At 45.1% G+C, this 22,747-nt stretch overlaps 2 protein-coding genes across 5 annotated transcripts in view; one reads left to right on the forward strand and one right to left on the reverse strand.

The window, feature by feature from the left end:
- The window catches only part of LOC131884143 (patronin-like), a 47,930-nt gene that overhangs the window by 23,879 nt on the left and 1,304 nt on the right, over positions 1-22,747 (reverse strand). Inside the window, exon 1 of one of the 3 annotated variants that reach the window (XM_059231811.1) lies at positions 145-728. The exons of the other annotated variants lie outside the window; for them this stretch is intronic. Within the exon in view, the coding sequence (XP_059087794.1) occupies positions 145-258 (114 nt within the window). The 5' untranslated portion in view covers positions 259-728. Of the gene's footprint in view, positions 1-144; positions 729-22,747 lie in introns of those variants that run through there. 3 annotated transcript variants of the gene reach the window in all.
- On the forward strand, positions 16,179-21,458 carry LOC131884145 (dynein axonemal assembly factor 11-like). 2 transcript variants are annotated; one of them, XM_059231816.1, is made up of 4 exons: positions 16,179-17,520; positions 17,652-17,803; positions 17,906-18,164; positions 20,985-21,458. In XM_059231816.1, exons 1-4 carry the CDS (start codon positions 16,984-16,986, stop codon positions 21,342-21,344), a joined length of 1,308 nt encoding a protein of 435 aa, XP_059087799.1. In that variant the 5' UTR covers positions 16,179-16,983; the 3' UTR covers positions 21,345-21,458. The 2 variants fall into 2 exon arrangements, with proteins under 2 accessions (XP_059087799.1, XP_059087798.1); XM_059231815.1 differs by having other exon boundaries at positions 17,652-18,164.

Genomic DNA, 22,747 nt, shown 5'->3' on the forward strand with positions numbered 1-22,747 from the left:
CTTTTCCAGGATTTTATGGTGAGCCCAACCAAAGTTAAGTTACCTCATTTTCTTAGGCCTGTTTTTATTCTCGGGGTTTTAAAGCCTCTTTTTATTGGCATAACACTATGTGAAAAAAACATGCTCGATGGTATTTGTGCCTACCTCTCGCAGTTCTCGGGAGTCGCGTTCTCGAATAGTGATGGTCCGATTCAAATTCGGCCTTTTGGAATTGGATTTCTGCATGGTGGGACTGGATTCCGTTCTGGGCGACATCATCACCAATCACAACAGCAAAAGCAACAGCAGCGACAACAACAACTGTTTTGTCACTTTCCTTTTTATGCTCACTTTCGTCTAAGAACAGCTCAAAACAACATTCGATGGATATAACAACTCTTGACTTTCTCAATCTCAAAAAACACTAGTCAGGAGTTGGCAGGGGCACCGAGTGGGCCACATTCGACCAAACAGGTGTGGAAATTCGATCCCTGATAACACCTGGTTCATCACTTCCAATGCCATGATCACCCACCCAACACACACTAGCACACTTCTAGCACACAACCCAAAGTCAAATGTATCAACACTGCACGAATTTCATGATTAGAGAAACCACGTCTGGCTGTCCGGCCTCTTTCCAAGGGAAAACTTCAATTCATCACAACAAACGAACCACGGGAGCAATCAATGGTGGCTCAAGATTTCCCCCTCGAGTCCTCCAGCCCAACTGATTTGTGACAACTCGGCAGGACCGGAGACGCCAACCCAAGACTAAGACAACGACGCCGTCGACAAGAATAAGAACCGAGAGGACGACGACGACGAAGACGACGAAGACGACGAAGTCGAGGACGAACAGGACGAATATCATCTACTTCTTGACTGCTGGCCAGCCACCTTCATCCCCACGCCTCTTCCTCCTCCACCACCAATAACACCAACACCACCACCAAGATGAAGATCATTGGGTTGCTGGCCCAGTTGGTCGTCGGCTGAGGCCGTTGGAAGTCAGTATCTGTGAGAGCATGATGATGTCAGCAGCTCCAAGAATTGGAGGGGGAGGAATATTACTCCATCCATCGTTCATGGTATCCACGGTGGAGGCGGAAAATGACGGCACCGCCTACGCACTCACATGATCACACTCCTCGTAGTCGTACTTGCTAAGTCCAAAGAAGACCAGGCCGTACTTCAGACAGCTGGCTAGCTTGATGCAATGTACACTTTTATGATGTACTCTGCCTCTTCATTCAACTCGCTTCGCGCGTGTACGTATGTGAGTATGTGGGTACAATAAAGCGACAGCATCTGCAAGGTCTGGGCCATCATGGGCCACCATCAACATCATCGTCATGATCGTCATCCATGAAAAGGGCTAGCCCGTTCGCTCGCTCAAAACACCCGAAAAACCGGCACCTCCAAATATCGATCAATCGAGCTACACACACACACACATATGCATGTACAGTGTGTGTAAGAGTGGGTCGACGAGGGTCTCGACAACATGTTTGTTTTGGGTTGCGAGTGTTTAGGCAATGACAAGTCCAATTGAATGGCTCCTAGATTGTCATAGCTGGACAGACTTTGAAGTGACATCCCTTAGGATAATCGCAGAAATCTACCACGATACCACCCATCACAATCAGGAAAATTCGATCCTTAATAAATTACATGATCCAGGCGAGATCCCATGATGTGTTCTTGGCTCTCAGCCCCAGCAATTAAAGTGAACTTGAAGGTGGGAAGGCCCACCTCAACGTATGGTGAACTAGTGCCAGGATTGCATTATACCTATCCAATTGGGAATGAACACTGTTCAAGATCACTTTGATATCTGATTTTAAGAAAATAAAAGGGCATAACCTAAAACAGACCACTTTCCGTACTCATTGAAGATTTGAAACAGAATAAAACAGATGGTCAACCTGACATTCATTGTGCATACTCGCATGCAAACCCAAATCGAACGCTATCAAGAACAAAAAATAAAGCGCATACTTTGAATTGACATTTCATGTTGCACTTTTGTGCATTAGCAAAGGTGAAATAATCAAAAAACAGGTTGCTTAATTGTGTTTAAATAAATAAATACCAGAACGATTTGACTTTCCTTAGTGGGTACTCACTCAACTGAGCCATTGGAGATGGGCATTCTCAGAGTTCTATAAAAAGGCACGCCGAAACCGAACTAAATAACTCCATCCAAGCCAGGCGAGCAGGCACATCAAGCATCAAGCAAGAGTAGGCCCATGTGTTGGTGGTCAACCTTGGGCCTCTATTGACCGTGTGATTCACAAAGTCCTAACCAACTTGTTGGATTTATTTTCCATCATTCCATTAACAAATCGGTCGAATGTCGACGATAATGGCGTTCCGATTAGGAAAATTGATACAATAGGCGCATACTTAGGCCTATTGGCTGGTCCTTTCAGGGACCTGATATTTCATGATCAGGAAGCCAGAGATGTCTAGTTAAGAGACCATCATCGAGCTCCCGAGCTTCTGGAAAAGGCCTGACTCAACCCCCTGCGAAGCCCCAACATCTTCCAGCCATCTGGGGGCCTCATCCATCTTATTAGCACAAGACTGAATGTCATCAAGGGCGCTGCTTGAGGAGCATGGAAAATCGCTAAATTGAGCTGTCATTAGCTCACTCATAACTTGCTTGCTGGTTAGTTAGCTCGCCAACGCGCCCTTGGAAGGGGTCACCTTAGCCCAAGTAAGATTATCCATCCAACCACTGAGTGAGAGTGAGTGAACGAGAGAAAGAAAGACAGTAAGATGAATGGACGAGCTTGACACGGAACAATGGATTACTGTCAATTTGCTTGAAAAGGAAGGAGGAAAGAACGGCAGAGCTCTTGCGCCAATCAATTAACCAACAAATGGCAATCTTACTCAATATTTGGCAAAGCTAACCGCCGCCAGACAGCCTCCCTCGTCTTATCTACCAATGAAGTGATAAAACAAACTGTCCGTCATCCTTTTAATCTTATATCTGCCTAGGAGACCTCTCCAACTTTGCCTCTCCTCAAATTACGCATCAAGGCCAAGCAATGTCTTCGTTCAAACATCTGTAGGCTCTGCGAGATCCAGTGAGTACACGCACACTCTCAAATGATGTGTGCCAAAGTTATGTATCGATTATTTTTTCTCTCGAGTTCGGACAGGTTTGCCCACTACAAAACCATGATTTGACACCCACGCTGATAATAATACGTATGTATACGAGGGCAACCTCTCCTGATGAATGAAAATATGACCATCCGGTAGAGTGGGGGCTAAGTTTGAGAAGAGTCACAAAGCAAGAGAGCCAAACTAATGCAATGTGTGACTTGGCCAATGATTGTGGCATTGCAATGCTAAGAATTCGGAAGCACACCGACTCAAAAAAGACACCAACCGTGGATGGTCCGAGTATTTTAACATTCAAGGCCAGTCGAGGTGGTATTTCAGAATTTGATAAGTCTACGTGGATAGATGGCGTTGCTAGGGCAATCAGATGGGCACCTAAGGCGAATACCTGGAATGGCTGTCTTTGAACACCCTCTAGCTTTTCGTTTATCAACTTGCTAGAAGTGAGGAAGATAAGATGTTTCCTTATACAGCGAAACCGAACCGAATTGGCGACAAAATTCTCAACTTGATAGTGCTCGAAGAAAGTAATCCAATTGAGCCAGAACCATAGATCAAAATTGACACTATATACAGGGTGGATTTTATAAGGTAATACAAAATTTCCTTTGGCAACAGCGACTGTATGGTTGAACCATTTACTTTCAAAATTGGTGCCCCAATTGCCGACGGTATTGGCTTTGCATTGAAACCATTGCAACATTTTTTGAACAACAGCTTTCGACGTACGGAAGCCAAGGTCAGCAAGTCATTTCTAGGTACAGTACATAGCGTGCCAGCGGTGAGGCTGACAGTGGGTGTTTTCTGTGCATATTTTTTGTCAAGAGCGACCAATTTGACTAATCTTTGTTACACTGAAAGGGAGTTCATTGAAGAGCCTAAATCCAGAATTTGGTGTTTTTATAGCAATTTTCATAGTGGCAATATATGCTTTTGTTTGTAACACTTTATCCCGTCCACCCTGTAGTACTAGCTTAGAGAAATCCCTCACTCACTTTCTCTGCTAGTTTTGATGGCTGACAGATGCATCCTCTACAATTGACGCGAGGAGAAATCAAGATGCAGAGCAAACCAGCCAGCATCGCTTTTTTGACGAGAAATGGCCACAATACGCAGAGCAAGTCCAATGATCGTGAGTTCAAACAAAAAGTAGTCCCACATACCTTCCACCAAGGAGTATCGGATCCCCAATAACCTGTCAGTTGGCTGTTGTTGATCCAAGCCAACATTCGACGTGCCTTCTCTTCCCGCCATCGCTCAAGATCTTCGGGAACAAGAGGCTTGGACGGTTTCGATGGGGAACATTCTTGGTCCGCCCACTCGGCACGGTATGTCGCCATACGAGAAGTGGGTGTCTTCAAGATTGGGGTGGAAGGGATGATCACCGAGTTGGCGACATATTGCGACTTGACCGAGCGATCTTCGGCCATGGCCGAGCTCGAATCGCTGATGGAATGAATGGCGTTGACGGGTTTGTGCTCGGTATTGGCCTCAAAGCGAACATTTCGTTTCACGTTGGGGGAAGACACTTCCAGGCCATGCGGATATCTGACAGACGGTGTACTGAAGGGGCCCTTGGGACCGAAAATGCCTCCGGGCCCATACAAAAACTCCCGTCGCTCCGTAGACGGAGCGTTGGCGAGATGCTGGGCCAATGACCGTTCATTCAACTCCTTGCATATTCCGCTAAAGACGCTCTTGGTTTGGGCCACGCTACTGAGATACTTGAGATTTCCTCCATTGAGGCCCTTGGCCGAGGGTGGCGGTGGGATGGCTTTCTTGGCCACCTCGCCTTTATTGGGTGGTGTGAATGGTCTATGACCACGAAACATGACTCCTGCTGGAACAGATTTTTTTAACTCATCGGGCAATGACGGGTCATACACCGAGCTCTCATAATCCGATGGCGAGACTTCGCTCTGTCGAGGGGACACGGATTTCTCAATTCTATTTTCAAAGATACTCTTGAAAGTGGTGGTTGCCACCTTGGTATCCTCTCCATTATTGGTCGACATTGAGGCCATTGTGATCATGGTTTGGCCGCTGGTTTTACTGGAAATTGTGCTCGACTTGGGCAGAGGTGGTGGCGAAGGCGCTTGCGGCATGGGGAAAACTGGGACTGGTCCCGGTAAGCCACCTACTAGTTTATGGCTGAACAGTTTGGCCAGCTTGGGTCCCATGGTTTCTCTGCGGGACTCGACATTGCCGATGGGAAGCTTGTCAGGTGAGTCCAGAACAGTGATGGAGTTGTTCTCTGACGAGGACGTGGAAGACTCAACATTGAATTTTTCCTTCAACTTGTTCTTGAGCTCTCTGATCATGGTATCTCGCTTTTTCATGCCAGGAATCGCAACTTTCTTCTCCCCCGACTCATCCAGTCCTGAATCGCTTTGATCCTCTTTGTGCTCTTCGGCTTCCATGACAGTTGACGGCTGGAGAATGGTTGGCACCAAACTTGGCGCAGCTGGTGGGGATGCTATCCCACTGTCTCCCATTTCGGAGCCTTGGTTCTTACATTTCCGCCCGTTATGGTGATTGTTGGAATGCATCTTTTTCAACGTGCCACGAAGTTCCCCTCGGAACATTTCCTCGGTTAAAGCTACCGTTTCGTTGCCTCGAACCAACACGGCTGGCTGGGGGGCCTCCTTGAAAAGGCTCTGTCGGGTGGCATACTCTTGAAGGAACTCGGGCTGGATATGGATCAACGGGGGTGGTTCCATCTTCACGTCTTCCAACTTATCCAAAGGGACGGGCATGGACGGACTCCTGGGCGTGTCGTAGTTTTCTTCTTGTCGGCCGGGCTTGTTCAACTCGGGACTGGGGGATGCGGATGGGGCGCCAAAACTGTCCTTCAATTGGCGTCGTAGATCCATGACGGGTCGAGATTCTTTGGCCTTTTTACTCACAAACGTGTTAATGACACTGGCTGCAGAAAAGCTACTGTCAGATTGAACATCAACTTCGGGGTCGTCGTCAACGTCGTCAACGTCTTCTTCGTCTTCGTCTTCATCTTCTTTAGACGAATTGAGAAAATTCCAGCTAGCAGTGGCACTGCTGTAATTGTACGAGATTTTCCCCAACGTGTTGGTTTCCACATCATCTAATCGGTTCCTTTGGTTTTCCTCGGTGGCTTCATCCAAATCGCATTGCGTGCAGCAATAGCACGTGCTACACACAGTGGTCAAACTCATATCGTAGGGGTTGTTGCAATCGGGACACAATGAGGTTCCATCATGACCCGACTCTTGACTGAGGGTGTTCGAGTGGAATTCGTCTTCATTACTAATGGAATTCTCTAGCCTGGATCTGGCTTCTAGGCGCCCTTCAGCCAATTCTTTCCAACTGGTCTCTTGTCCAGACACATCTAAAAAGGTGATCTTTTTGGGAGGCTTCACTGCCGGTGGCAACTTGGGTGACTTGGACTTACGGCCAAGATTTTGGAACAACTTGACTCTCTCCGCAAAAGTGGTCTTCCCAGGACCAGAGAAAAGCTTCTTTTTCGCTTTGACTTGCTTAGGGGTCACGTTGTTATCGTCCTGGCTATCACCTCCACAATCTTCGTGATTCAAATATTCAAACTGTTGCTCAATTTCATCCTGAACTTCTTTGATGTCCTCTTGGGATGGGGTTTTGGGCTCAAAGATGAGCGAATCAATGCTTCCGAAGGTGTCGTAGTCGGTGGTTTCTCGGCTTAGAACTTTGGCTGCCAACTGATCTTCCATGGGTACGTACATTTGGCCGATATTTCGATTGCTCAAAGCCTCAAAATTGGAGTCAAGAGCTTTTCGGAGAAGGACTTCCACTTGACGGTTGATTTCATCGGGCTGGGTGTTTTCAAAGTCGATGGCTTCTCGGAGATACTTCTTCAGATCTTTGAGGACTTGACCCCGACGAAGAGTGTTGAGGTCATTGATCCTACTGTCCCAATCTGATGCTAAATCCCGGAGATGCTTTTTGAGCAGTCTTTGGTTGCGCTGCTTCTGTATCTCTTTGGGGTGGACTGGTTCATAAATCTTATCAAAGTCTTTGCCTTCCCTGGCATCCCACTTGGAGTTGACATCCCATTTTCGAACCTTCTCTTTACTACTCATCTGCACTGTCATGGGATCACGGATTTTCTCAGATTTGCCAGAATACTTCGAAGAGGTTTCGATGGAACTGTGACTCTTGGTTTCGAGAAGGGCCACTTGCTTAACTGAGTTCTTGGGAAAGAGTTCGCTCTTTTTGCTCTCGTGGCTTCGCTTGGAACTCTTGGATCCGCTCTTCTTCGACAATTTGGAGCCTTCGCTCCCGTTGACTATGTACACTTCTTTCTTGACTAAATTATTGGTGTGGTTAATATTGCGCTTGTCTCGGCCGTGTTTGGAGGACTCGTTTCGTTGGTCGTTCTGATATTCTAACGTTGGGTACGAGGAATGGGAGCTCGTGCAAGAGTACAAGGGTTCCTCCCCATAACAGCAACTGCAGTAGGTATTGGTGTAGGATTCACAAGATGAACAGGAGCAAGTATCACAATCACTCCCCAGGGTACTGTACGATTCCATGGTTCCATTTGAAATGGGGACGTCACAGGAGGGATGTGGTATCTCGTTACTGGCCATGACTGAAGTGCTGGACGATGCCTTAATGGCTGACTGACTCCTCTCGATTGATTGCTCGTTTGACAAGTCATTGATGGTCCTGTTGGTGGGTGGTGTTGGATTACGGCTTGACCCCTTTGCACCCGTACGGTGGTTGATCAAGGTGTTCGGGACGAGCTTTTGGGATTTCAACACCACGTTCTTCACGGTGCTGGCCTCAGACTCGCTACTTTTACTGGTGTTGGTGCTGCATTTGCTCAAGCTCGAGCACTTGTCCTCGTCGTCATCGTCATCGTCCTCCTCCTCCTCTTCTTCTTCCTCCTCATCCTTCCCCTCATCTCCCTCCTCCTGATCCTCGTTCTCCTGTGGGAGCACCACCACCTCGACCATCTCCTCGTCGGATGATGCCGCCTGATTGGATAAGGTGTCGTAAGCCAGATCGGCCAACTTGTCCAGGAGCTCGGCTCGCGACACGTAATTTGGTTCTCCTCGTTTCCTCTGGCCTCCTTGATTGAGTTTCTGATGATTGGCCATGATGGTGCTTGCATGACTGGACCAAGAGTCACGCTTACTTGGCGGCTTTTTGCCCTTCCCAGCGCCACTACTCCTGGACTTGTTAGCTTTAACTGGGAAATTAGCATTCTCTTGGGGTGGTTGCACTACTTTGGGGTGATGCAAATTTTTCAACACCTCACCTCGTGAGACATAGATCTGCTCTGGATTGTTCAAGATACTGCTCGCTCGACTTGACCAAGAGTCATGCTTGCGAGGGCGAAGTGCGACGTCATTATTGCCATGCACCACTGCCAACTCTTCTTGCTGCCTAACGGGACCCCCGATGGGTGAGCGCTTTGACTGAGATTCAGTCATTCTCATCCCAGGGTCACGTACATTCAATTTGGCATTCATCTGATACACTTTCAAGATCTCGGATCGAGACACATAGTCTTTCACGTTGGCAGAAAAGTTCGAGCTAGCCGAATCGGAGAGGTTCAACGCCAGTTCCGAATCGCTGTCTTCACTGCTTAAAGTACAATCCGAGGGAGATTCGTCCTCCCGATGGACTTGCGCCACATGATCCAATTGAGGAAGGAGATGATCAACGCCAAACTTGGCGCTTAAGTATTTGGCACTCTTTTGCATCTTCTCTATCCTGACCAAGATCTCGGACCGACTCATGTACTCAAAGTCTTTCTTCATCTTATTGGAGCGCACTGTCTTGATGATGTCGTTCTTGGTCATTTTCCGCCAAGTGTCAATGTGTATATCCAAGGGGATGGGTTCATATGCCATGGCAAAGTTCTCTTCCAAGTCTGTCCACGAATCATATTCCGAGACCGCATCTCCATGAACGTTTTTGGCAATCATGCCCTGCATTTGTCGAATCAAGAGCTTCCGAGAGGCATAATTGCTCTCCTGATCTGTTTTGGGTTGAGAGGGCGTTTCCCTCTCCTCTTCCGCACCTCTTTCTGGTTGTACGGCGTAAATTTCGTTGCTTTCCATGGGAGTGACCACATTGACTTCAAACGCATCGCCTCGGACAGATTTGGGTGGGGAATCTTTGGGAAACTTTTGGAGCATCTGTCGAACCATACCGTTTTTCTTCATTTTTCGGACACTGCGGTTGTTTTCACTTTTCTGCTTCGCCTTATCCTTGAGGCGTTTCCGATCCACCTTGGGAGTAAGCTGGGTGCGTCCTTGTTGGGAGTGGCTACGACTTTTGGGTCGTGTCGGTTTGAGGTTCTCTTTATTCGACCGAGGCCTCTTGGATTTCTTGCTTTCGAGAGGCTCATCTTTAGTCCCAGCCACGACGGGTGTGGCTGAAGACATGAAATTCTTGCTGCGTGCGAAGAAGTTTTTTCCCATCGCGTTCCAGTTTTCGGTGCCGTGGGTTCGAATTCTGTTCGGCGTTCAGGAAGAGGGTTAACAAAGCGCTGGTTAGGCCAAGATCCACAATCAATTAATCATCATTACTAGACTCGGTCTCGTCTCAGTGTCAGGGTTGATTGTGTCACTACTTTGAGTTGAGGCAATGGCAGATCTCGAGACTGTTACGTCAGTCCAACAATCTCGTGGTTTACGTTCCCCTTGAACTCGTATCAATTTGTTTCAGGCACGAAATGGCACCTCTTTTCTTCCATGGTTTTCCAAGTGGCACGCTCTCTGAGTTCCCGTGTGTGACGATTCTATTTCTGATGAGAATGCAGATGCTCTGGAAGTTCCATCTACATTTGGACTTGAAATGGGAGCAAACTCATGCGTGACACATTCACCACCACCATCACCACCACTACCATCATCACAGCCAATGCCATTGCCATTGCCATTGCTAAGGAGCCAAGAAGAGCTGATGGATTCACTGGCAGCGGAGGAGAAGTAGAAGACGAGGAATAGTCTCTTCCGTCTTGGTTTCACTCGATCCATCTCACCATCCCATTGACTCCATCCCAAATGTCTTGGAGCGGCAGCTCGCATTGGAAGAGCATGTCCATTATAGATGTGCAAAGACGAAATTGGAATTGGACAACGAACCAGTAGGAGGATGACTTAAGTCTGAATTTAAGCACTCGAGTGATCACCAAAGTCATTCTTACTTAGCTTAACAACGAAAACGGCTACAACAGTAGAAGACTAACACCTTGACTAAGAACCTACTGTAGTTGGACCGAGTCAAGATTCGACCAAAGAAGACCCCGCAATGAAGAAGTTATTAGAGCAATTGAAGACGCTATAATTTGACTCGGAGAGCAAGCATGAAACCGATTTGTTGACTCGTTTCCGCTTCTAGCCACACCCCTCTTTTCCTCTCTCATCTTCATTCAGCAGCCCACGCACGAATGAGAAACTTGGATGAGTGATTAAATCAATAATTAAGCTAGCAACTTCGTGCCACCAAACCGTTACAATTTCAGACATCCAGTTAATCTCGGTCCATTGCGTACGAGTCATGGCCAAATATACCCATTCAAATCCACCCATTTGCCCGTTTCCTCAAGAAAAACTCGGCTCTAGTTGAACAGTTAAATTTGCGTCAGATTGATTTCGGGAAATTGGTTCCACTGATAGAGGTGAAAATCGAGTCGTCTTTTGCGTACTACTAGTCTACGTAGAAGTGAAGTGTCCAAGCAGATTTTTAAAGATTTCATTTTCATCTGTTGTTGTGAAGGTGGGAAGGATCGAAGAGCAGCTTTTTTGATGACTTCACTTTCACTTGCCTGCGTGCTAACTAACTGCGTGCTTGGGCAAGTGGCTCAGTGAGCTCAGTGAGTGTGTGTATGAGTGAGAGAGTGAGTGAGGCAGCCAAACGCCGTTTCTTTTCCTTCATTGGTCATCCAAGGAATCAAGATCGAAAGAGATGAAGCAGGAGGCATCGTCACTCAGGGTTTTCATTCCACTTCTCTTGTTAACTTATTGGTTCTTTCACCCATACACATGTACACATATGTGCATCTGCCTTTTGAACGATGCACTCGATCGTTGAAGAAGGGAGAGTCACAAGTCAGCCAAAGTTTAACTCTAATTATTATGATGAGGCGACTCTCAAGGATCTTGAAGAAAGTCTGTTGTCGTAGACTGACTAACTCACTTTTAGCTCCAAGCGAACCAAAGGGCTCGTTCCTATCGCCTGCGCACGAGAAGGTGAAATTGTTTCCATAGGATTTAAGGACTACAAAGCCAGGGATGATGATGATGTACAACTACCACTACTACTATTACTTTTACTACTAATGCTACCAACCGTCTCAAATTGAACCCATTTTACGGTTGAGATCATACAAATTGGACTTTTAGTGATCACTCGTCGGAATTCGTACACGTCGGGTTGTTTGGTCAGCGAAAGATCTCTTGTGTCACAAGTCAGAGACCATAATTTCACTGGAACAATATGTCTGAAGAGCAATGATAAATATGCGATCGCTGTTCGTGTGATTCAATTCTCGGTCGTTGATCAGTCTGAATCGCCAATATGTTCCTCGTATTTCCCCGATGAAATGGTGGTGGTGCAGAGCGAGCGAGCGAGAGCACTTTTACACTTCTTCACACAATTTCTACTCGTTTTCGACTGAGCTGAGAACCGAGACAGGAGAACCGGGAGCGAAAAGCTAAGAACAGGAAGGAGAGAAAGAGAAAAGAGAACACTTTTGGCCACTTGGATGTGCGCTCTCTCAGAAAGTCTCTCGCAGACACGAGCGCAAATCAACCAGGGAAAGAAAGAACCAAGGAACATCCATCCATCCATCTATCCGACAGGCCACCACAAGAAAGAGAGTGCGGATTGGATGCCACTTCTCTGCCGTTACCGCTAGAGTGAAAAGGCCATCCAGGATTTGACAGTTTCCAAACAATTTGCATCTAAAGAGCTCATCATTCTAGCCGTCTTCACATCACACGAGGAGATGAACTCACACACAGTCCGTCAATATCCTAAAACAAGAGGGAATCCCGATATTCCAGGTTTCGCAGTCCCGCCACTCGATCTTGACCAATTCGTTTTTCTTGTTGCGGCTGAAACAAGTGTTTGGCCTCTTCCTGCTCCTTCTGCTCCTCCTCTACCATGATGGCAAGTCCACTCTCATGGTCAATGGTTGTATGCATGGCGACATTCCATATGTCAGCGTTCAATTCACACAAATTAACATAGTCCGGCTGCCAGACCACCGCCATGGAGAACACCTGATGTCGCCGAAGGAGTCATCAAACTAGCAAGGACACATCCCAGCCAAAAGACCAACCATGGCAAGAACAAGGTATCAAAGCCAATCTCGACTGAGCCTACGTAGTACCCACGAAGTCCAATATCTACGGAGGAATCGAACCACTCAAGACCCATCTGACAAATTTGTGACGGCACAAACGCAATCAGTTCAGATTTGGCCACTATTCGTCGTTGGTACGTCAAACTAACCTGCATGTACTTTTCAGCACGTGCATCCATCCAATCCTTTCTGATGGTCATGATCGGACCGGACGACAATCCGACCATGGGCCTAACAAGCCGCACATCTGTAGCAAGTAGCAAGTACCGACCGATCTTGCTGCAATCCTAAGTAGTAAGTCAAGAGTATGAAGGTAAAATCCTACCATATGGTCGGTTTTTCTGCTTTGCCCGTTGTCATTAGCATGCAATTCATTCAAAACAAAAGTCAAGTCAAGCAGGCTCTTGAATCGTTTGGTATGCAATGCACCGCCAGCCATGGTGTCTCAATTGGATAATTACTCGGGGACAAACACCCTTGTCCCACCAGAACATCCCTTCGTGGTTCTCTCTTTCTGCCTAATCCCTCAGTACACGATAGCCAGTTAGTATTAATACAGGACCTGTCCTGGCATCGTCTTCTTGAGGTCTGACTGTCCTTACCTGAAGCAAAAGAACAAGAATAACGTGCATCATAAAATAATCATCTTCAACATCCTACCGTACTTGAGTATGCGTACAAACGTATGTAAAGGAATCCTATGTAAGCTTATTCTATCCATGTACACAATTTAAGCCTCACTTTTGCTGCCTACTAAAAATGTTTCTCCGCCCTCAAATATGTACTTGATCGTATGAAATCTCACATGTTTAGACTGCGAAAGAATTTGGAAAATTCTAGTGCCGTTTCATCAATGATCATATTTTAGGCCTAAAGATGATGATGGGTAGTAGCTTTCTAATGTTTTGGCCGCCTGATAACAACTCGAGGAATTCCAGATTTCCATCTTGATCGGGTCTGTTCTGGAGGGATTCGCCGTTCTTGCCATAAAAGTTGGTTCGAGAAGAAGCACCCGAAAGCTTTGACTCTGACCTCAAGGCAGCATTGGTTGTGATTTTTTGGACATGGACTTTGCCCTGGCCTTATCTTCAGGTGGTCAAAATATTGAAGGGTTGACAATCTCCTTTAAGCAAAGATTAGATCATTCATGCTATGTTACTTGGTCTTCATTTGCTCCTAAGAATAGAAAAACCGTTTTTCAAAATTATCAAGCAAACTTTCAGAAGGCAGAAAGCTAGTCCCTAATATCTTTCCACCCTGTAAAACATCTAGACTATATTGAAGCTTGAAAGCTGAAGAGTCAAGAACCTTCTACGGCTAGAACAATAGGTAGGCCTGATTGAATCCATTGCATTTTTTGAAAGTCGGTACAATTTCTAATGAACGTGATTAATCATGGATTTGCGTGGAACTAATGCCATCCGCTTGAAAATGCGATCGATTGAACGCTGTTGATTCTCAGGATGGTGCAACGAGAAAACATTTTTTTCTTTCTCTTTTCAACATAACTACTACCCCTGAAATTCTCAGAAATTTGTTAGCATTGGAGTACGGCTGAGACCTTAAATCTAGACCCTGCTCCTTCATGAAGTTTTGGAAATGTCTCCGATGATAATCTTTTTTTGAGTGCGTATTTCGCCCATCATTTCACCAACTCCATGAATTTTAAAACAAAAGCGGGCAAAATGGTTTGGCTTAGTTGGTTTTCAAAGCTTTAATCAAAGTACGAGAACTTGGATGAATAATCTCATGGGCATTCATGACTATCACTCGGACCAGAAAACTGCTCATCCGTGGCAATAAAAATGTACTCAAGTTTTTTAGCTAATACGCTCATTCAAGAGTTTGAAGTTACTAAACTGTCTTCTCTTGTGGTTTAGCAAATTACACAGAGTTCGTGTAAATGCAAAATCTGAAGGAAGTCAAGTTCTGAGCTCCAATACACTTTGCGTGCCATTTTTGAGAGCCAACTCCAGCCAAGTCAAGTATATATTTGGCCAATAAAGCTATCATGATCATTATTATTATTTTCATGATCTTTCCTACTAAAATGGCGTGAAGAACCACCCTCCCAATGTGGCGATGAACACATTATTTAAGAATTGGAGTTTTGCCATTGCTTTTTCAAGTTTCAGGTCTTTCGGGGGAACTTGAGCCATCCAGTTTCCTCGACTTCAATCAGAGTTCACGCTCTTATCATTATCTCTATCGTTCCCCAAGTTATGGTAGAGACAGCCTTCCTTGGGGCAACTTTTGCTCGTCCCAATCGCTCTGAAGTGGAATACAGTCCGAACCAATGGGAAAACGAGACTAGTCACTCATGTAGGTAAGTAAGTAATCATCATCGTACATACAGTACACATGGGTCGACGTTCATTCATGCCCCTTGTATGGGGTCAATGCCATTCATTGATGGATTAAATCCTTACTTTTCTTGTCGCATCTTAAGTGGGTGTGCGCACCAACCACCATTTTCATCAGTTTTTTTTGGTCTAGCCATAAAGCTTCCAAGGAAAAAACGCTAACCTCATCCAGCATCAGTGGTGGGTTGGTGAGCGTCATTCTCATGGAATATGGGAAATCGGAAAATTGGAGAATCGGACAACCAAGGCAATCGGCGATTGAATCTACTATTAGTTCTGTAGTGGCCTGGATAGAAAGATACCATTAACCAACCGATACCACCGACCGAGGATCTGCGAAAACACTCTCTCTGACTCGTCGGTTGGACTCGGAAAACTGGACAAGATGTGCTCTTGATGGTGGTCCAAACGGAGCCAAGCCTACAAGATCACAGTGCTATGAAAGCATCACTTCCATGCAGGATTTCCACAGACTCGTTCGTCATAACGACTGCACATTGATCGACAGTTTGAAAAGGGGACACACACTACTAGCTAGTATACTAGTACTAAGAATGGATGTTCTCGATAAGAAAAGATGACTGCAAGTACTACTACCAGTACCCTAAGTGACTGAGATAGAACGTCTCCAGAGATATCATGTGACAGAGTACGTGCGTGAGTGCATAAGTCTTCAATGGAAGTTGTTGACTTCAATGGCCGTTTTTGCAAGAGAGTCACGATTTTTGACGTATCATGGAAAGTTGGTCAATTGTGCTTCTTTTGTTTTCAGATCAACTTTCTAAGCGAGTCCATAAAACGAAATGAGGAAAGGGATTGACACAAGTACTAATGGTGAAGAATGACACCTCAATTGCGAAATGTGTCCAATTTCAAGAAAGGCAAAGTCCACACAGGATAACAGCATCGACACGAAAGCCAAGAAAAGGGATACGAGGGTTTGTTTATAGTGGCATTCTACTCCGGCTTAATCGATAAAAAAAGCCATTCCAGCCTTTCTAACCAGACACAAAATCCCAACATCCTTTCAGTTGCGATCCATCCACTGCAAAAACTGGCCTGCTTAGCTTGGTCGCAATGCATATTCTTGGCCGATGCATTAAAGTAATCACAAATCAGTCCTACGACGTAAGTCGAGTTGATCCTAGTCTCAACCAACACAATCATTGGATATTTCATTTCAACATCAACGCAACCCAAACAATTGGAATGTGGCCAGGTTTATCTGCTCAATACGCACTAATCACTCCTGCTGTCTCGGGTCCATGTGACCGACAGATCAAAAATATTGCATTTGATGACAGGCCCGGAATTCCGAAAATGCTTAAGGAAAAATGATCAATGAACATCCTGGTCAAACATTGTTGGTCGAGAATGGTATGCATATTGTTGAGCGGTAAACTAGTAGCAACCGGAACTTTGCACCCTAGCCTATTTGGTTTACGGGTTTTTTGTCATTTGGGTATTAGGGTCGGATGATTGATCTTCGCCAGTTCAGCGAAGCCAGTCATCACATCATCTGTGCAATTCCGATGAGTAGTGTCAAAGCCCGATATCATATTGGTTCTCCTCCTTCTATGGCGTCTAAAATTTTCCTAGCGAAAGGTCAGGGAGGAGAATCCATCCACGGACCACTATCATCTTAGGCAACTCTAACACCATGGACAGGCAGATATGTACACCTGAAGGTAGCATTGAAAACATGAAAAGAGGGATCTTCCTGTCTACGTTCGATTTCCTTCGAACTCATGATTGTCCTTTCAAATGGTCACATCGTGGGAGGAAGTGTTCAAAGCAACTGTGCCTACCTTAGTATATCTATCGATCAAACGGACTCACACTCGGAAGGAGGTACAGAAACTCGGGAATGTAGAGGAAACTAAGGAAACTAAGGAAGGCAGGCAGGAAAGAAGGAATTCCTTCCGAAGAGTCAGAGCCAGTGAGAGCTAACTGTTAGCTCTAAGGGAGACTCAATCAGTTCTCAAGTACTAAAACCTATCGTCATTGGTGGGTTTCCAATCTATTTTCTAGTTTTTTTTCCCAATAATTATCTCGAGCAGTCCAACGGAAAAGACGACATCCTGGATGAAAGTACCATTTGTGTGTGCGTGTGCGTGCGTGTGTGCGTGTGTGTCCACCACCCGGAGATCAGGTCTGTAATAGATCATGGCAGAGGAGGAGACCCACTGCGAGAAGAGGATGACGATTCAGGTCGGTGGCGGGAACCGCATAACGGATGATCTGCTCGTGAGGAGGGCAGAGCACAACGACGGCCATCTGACCAATTTGGAGGAGATTTCCCTCCATCAGCAACACCTTGAGAAGCTCGACTATATCCACCGAGTGTGTGCCAAGCTCAAGCAACTCCATCTCCAAGACAATTGCATCGGAAAGATCGAGAATCTCAAACGACTCAAGAGCCTCGAGTACCTCAACATGGCCATGAACAACGTAGAGCTCATCGAGAACCTGGAGCGGTGCGAGAGTCTCACCAAACTGGACTTGACCTTGAATTTCATTGCCGACCTGGTCCAGAGTGTCGACAATCTCCGGACTAACATCCGACTTCAAGAACTCACATTGATGGGCAATCCTTGCACAGAGTACCAAGGATACCGTGAATACGTCATCGCCACATTGCCGCAATTAAAGACACTCGATGGTCGAGACATTAACAAATCGGAGCGAATTCAAGCTCAACAGGTGAGAACTCGGGTAATTTCACTCTGGGCTTGAAGTCTCCAAACTGCACCTATCCCTCAAGCTACTAGAGTACAGCCCAATGGTCCTGAGGCTTCTTGCTCCGTTCGTTGATTTCTTGAGTCCTTCTACAGAGATTGTCCATCCTCGAGAAACAAATCCGGGAGGCTCAAGTCAGTTACTTTGAAAAACGAGAACGGGAAAAGCACGACATACAAAGGGAACTAGAGGAGACACGAGCCCAATATGAAGATCCCAATCTGGATTCATCCACCAGGAGAGCCAGGTCGAGTAGCGGAGGGAGTCAGTCCTCTGACAAGTTTTGTTTTCACTCGAGCCACGAGTTAACGTTTTACTTTGATGTCTTCATATCTGTTGGTGGATTTAGGTTCTTTCAATCTCAAAGTCGACATGCGCCCGAGTTTCGTCAAGAAATCTCTCGGAAAGTGTTCGAATTCCAAAAAGAGGACGAGATCAATCGAGATCCTTTCTTCCACGAGGATAGTCAGGCTCGAAAGGCCAATGGGTTGCCCAAGCGATATTTCGACGACCATCTCAAACCCCTGAACATCAATCAAGCCAAGTTGGAATTCGTATTCGATGATTCAGATTGGAACTTCATCAAAGTAGAGTTGCATCTTTATAAGGTAAGAGAGCTAATAGGATTCAACAAGCAGAACTCACGAAATCTACTTGAGCTACATACGTACGGTTCAATTTTTCCTATAACCATTCTTCGTACATAACCCTTCGTGGGTGTGGGACTACATTTCCACTTTTCAATATCAACATCATTTATCGATACATTTGTACCACATCTTTCGGCACAAGTTTGTATCGTACTCTTGGCAATAAATTCTTTGAAAGTGTTATCTACTTTTGAGTTGCACTCCACAAGTTTTGTTGGGCTATATCAATAAACTTGCCAAACTTGTAATCCAATCAAGAGGTCAGATGGCTAATTTAGTGGCCAAGGATAGCGCCAACATTGATCCAAATCCCCAAGAATTTGCCCTTGGAACACGTTGTTTGGAGTTTTACATACACATAACACAAATATTAATTGATGTGCTGCACTACAAGGCCATCTTATCCCAATCCAGGTTTGTTGTGTTACATTTGTTTCTTGTTTGTCAACTTCATCTGCCATCCTGTAGGCTAACATTTGCCTAATTCAACAAGGATTTAAGACTCGTTGACATCTGCATTCCGTATGATGTAGAAAATTCTTGTGATCGCATGGATATCCTCGATTTAAGGGAGTCAAAAGATTGACAAAAATGCAAGCTATAATTAAAGTATCGTATTTACAGGCATTTTCGATCCTTGTACACACTTCATAACTCCGAAAAAATTGTTGGTAGTCCCCTTCCCAAAGCCATCATTTCAATAGAGACGTCACAAGAAATGGTCTGGTGGACACCCTGGGATACTTTGGTTTGAGAACACTCAAAATAGATCGAAAAAGGCTACCATCACTCCTTTCCTTCAGACCCCCCAAAATAAGAAATACACACCCCTACGAATTCGAAGATTTTCTGTATTTGACCTTGGTCTATGGCTCAAATTTGAGTTGTCAAATCCGCTAATGATTTTAGAAAATAAGACGTAAAAACTTCATTCCAAAAATCTCCGCCAGACGAGAGCAGATGGTAACATCGATACAATGGGCCCCCGATTTTTCGGTGGTTCTTTGGAATTGTGCTTGCTTTTCGATCTTGAAGTGAAGTGATGCTCCTGACAAGTGTCCCAAGGGAGCCATATAAGCCAAGGGAGAGTCATATAAGCAATAACTAGGAGGTGCCATTATGAAAATGACCAGTGACGAACCCTTAATCAAATCGAGCGTACACGTGGCGTAGTCGTTAGCACAGTTTCCGAATATCGGAGAGGTTCCCGATTCGATTCTCTTCACCGACCTTTCTCATAAATGAAACTTGCAGACGCTAACCACACCCACAAACGGAGAACCGATCTGATACCGGACATGACGTTGCCTATCAGAACCAAACATATACGAAGGATGTGATGGCTTGCCTCGATGGCCGGGGGGGTGGTTAATTCAACTACTAACTAGGACGTTAGCGATGAACAGGATAATTTGGGTTGACATGGGAAAAATATGTAAACAAATTGTATTAATTTTTTTGAAGACTTTTTGATCACATCTTGGTATGCAATCCCTCGTGTTACAAAATGAAATATTTGCATATCGTATCTGTTTTTACATTACCAATAAGAATCTGATTCACAAACAAATTGAAGTGGCTAGAATATCTGGCTGGCTAGCTCCAAGTCTGGGAAAATACTTTTTGCAAACTAGTCCAGTTTCCGGAGAAAAATCTCGGCTCCTCTCATTCCTGAATGAACATTTGAAAGAGGTTTTGTGATTCAAATTTTGCATTCTGACGCGTCGATTTTCTAATTCAACCACTTAAGAAAAGATTGACTCTGCTTAGTCTTCAGTCTCAACCGACGCCTAATGTCAATCATTTGATTTATGTTAAACTGTTTTACCTTGATTCCTATTGTCATATTCATCAATATTCCAACCCATTGACATACCTTTGAAGTGGCGTTCCATCGACTTTTAGGTCTTAAAGGAATTTGGTCTAATATTTTAATATACTGTTTCTGCCAACAATTCGAAATTCATGCCTTGGTACGTAAAAATAGTAAGTGCTGATCATCTAAAGGGTGGTCCATTTTAAATGTCTTTTTGGAGAGTGTTATAAATCGAGAATCACTGTATGAAACCGTACCAAACTTGGGACAATGTAGCTCAGACTATGTACGATATATCAAAGACAAAATATTTATTCAAAAAGGCCCCCTTTTGTGTTACTTTGTTTTCGATGATTTTGAAATTAGCTACAAGGAGCTTAACGTGGAAGTAGCGAAATGAGATAATCCTAAAGGCCAAGGACATTTAATATGAGCTAGCTAGTAAGAAACAGTCCAATCCTTGTGGATAATATTCATGTCAATCCAAAGCCCCCATTTTTTTTTTTTTTGTAATTCTGGGGTCCATGGTTCAAGTGAATGAAGGCTCAATGAAATATATTTCACGCAACCCGAAGACATTTGGTGGCTTTCTTTCAGAAATCAGTACTTGAAAATTCTCAATAGAAGCATTTCAGATGTTGCATGTCACGATTCATGGTCACATAGAGCAAATAAGCACGAAGCTTAAACTTTCAATTTCACTTGCACCGTGGGCATTTTTTAACCGAAACGGTTTTAATTGCACTCAAGCCCTCTTTCGGCCAAAACTTTCAGCTGAAGTCCAGGGCTCTCTCTCTCTCTCTCTCTCTCTCGCTGCATCGTCGATGAACGTATGTTCAAGTTCTACACCGGTACTAGAGCTGTGGAACCGGTTAAATAACTACTTCAAAAAGATGGCCCCTCTTCTTCAAGTAATTAATCCGCCTCAAACACCTTCATCCGCCCTGTCCTGTCCATTTCAGCACTTGAGTACCTCGGACATTCAAGTGGATATCGAACCCCAATACTTGCGGGTCACTCTGTGGCAAAAGCGCGTGTTCCAACTTCGATTATGTGAAGAAGTCCGATGCGACTCGTCCCTTGTTCAACGCTCCCAAACCACCGGCCACTTGATGATCTCTATGCCGCGAGTGAACCCTCTACCCAGGACCATCTCCACCCAACCCCAAAGCAACGCAGAAGATTCTCAGACGGATCAGAAGAACTCACCGCTATTGGAAGTGAGCAATGCCACTAGAGTGGACTACACTCGCATCGTGGAACCAGAGGATCCGTATCAAGATGTCCCGGATCTGGAACCGATGACGCACGAGGGGGATTAAAATCTCATCGATCAGTGGCCACGTTTTTTCGCTTTGGATGAATTTCCAGGACGGTGTCTTGGTTTAGTGTCAACTACATTCATTCCATTAATAAACACACTGTTCGGTCTTTTGCACTAATGGTCTGGACTTCTTTGGTTCTTGGATCATCGTTTTATTTGCCCAGGATTCATTACTCAAAAAGTGTGAAGCGATGGCAATTGAGATAACTGGTTAGTTATCAAATCGTCAACATGTGTTGAAAAGAGGTTGGAGCGACACCCAAGGAAAACCACAAAGAGACCAGGTGCACTTTCTCCCATATTTTTAGAGGCAGTGCTACCCCTTTCTCCGCAAGTGCTCACTCACGTGGTTAGTCGTTTAGGGAAATCAACAGCAACAGTCTTAGTAAACGTCTTTATCCACACCTTTCGTTTTAATTAGCAAGAGGGACCTAAGCATTTTCAGGGCTACTTGCTCTTCCTCAAAGGACCTATCCTTGGCTCAAGAAGACCCAGGCGGACATTAGGCTGCTGGGATTTCAATTCAATCGAAACTTAATTCATTTTGTTCAGTGGTTGGTTTCTTTTCTACGTACGAGTTGATTTTGGTGCCCAAAATAAATGTTTGTGCGAGATGTGCATTCGAAAGAACATACTTGAAATCCACAGCACTGTGTATCAACTAGGTTCAAAACCACTCTAGACTGCAATTCCTTCAAGAGGAAAGAGATATTGACCAATTACATAATACTTCAGCGACTATCTTCGTGCAGTATAGGACCCAATAAATACGTATGTAGCCCTTAGTTTCTACGGCAGAACGAAAAATTTGGCAATCTACTTAGCCAGGGTGGCAACGAGTGCGTAGCATTATTTTGGCTCTACCCTAGTTTCGCCCCTTGTTCTATACGCATGCAACATACTGTAACTTGAGTCTACTTTTTCTTTCGACATTTCAAGCCGATGGTTTCGTTCGGCAATAGGTTATCTATTAAGTGATTCCGGTCTGTCCTCCCACCCAAGGGATGTATGTAATGACTACTTTCTTGTACTTGTTTTGGGTTCCACAAATATTGTTCCGACTCATCTTCTTTTCTTTTCCTTTTCCTTTTTCCTCCCGGATTCTCTGCTCTACTTACTACTTCTCGATTCTGCGAGTGAGTACACATTCATTCATGCATGCACGCCTGGATGCATACAAGCAGGTACGTCTGTTTGTGTCTGAGGTTAGTCTTTCGGACTGATACTGATATCCCTAATAGGATGTTTTTAGTGTGGTTTAGTGTGTGGGTGAGCAAGTTTCATGGGCTCAGTTCACCCACCATCTGTTCGGAGTTAAGCCACAGTACAGCCACAGAGCGGGAGACAGACTCGAGTCCACGAGGCCATCATTATCCGCACCCAAAAGGCAGGGCGCTGAAA

Source organism: Tigriopus californicus, chromosome 7 (genome assembly GCF_007210705.1).
Source record: "Tigriopus californicus strain San Diego chromosome 7, Tcal_SD_v2.1, whole genome shotgun sequence".
NCBI lineage: Eukaryota > Metazoa > Arthropoda > Copepoda > Harpacticoida > Harpacticidae > Tigriopus > Tigriopus californicus.

Bases quoted from the DNA above. Each gene is read 5' to 3' on its own strand.
- LOC131884145 (XM_059231815.1), top strand. From the start codon at position 16,984: ATGGCAGAGGAGGAGACCCACTGCGAGAAGAGGATGACGATTCAGGTC. The intron at 17,521-17,651 runs GTGAGAACTCGG...GTCCTTCTACAG, and splicing joins AGCGAATTCAAGCTCAACAG to AGATTGTCCATCCTCGAGAA. The intron at 18,165-20,984 runs GTAAGAGAGCTA...TGTCCATTTCAG, and splicing joins TAGAGTTGCATCTTTATAAG to CACTTGAGTACCTCGGACAT.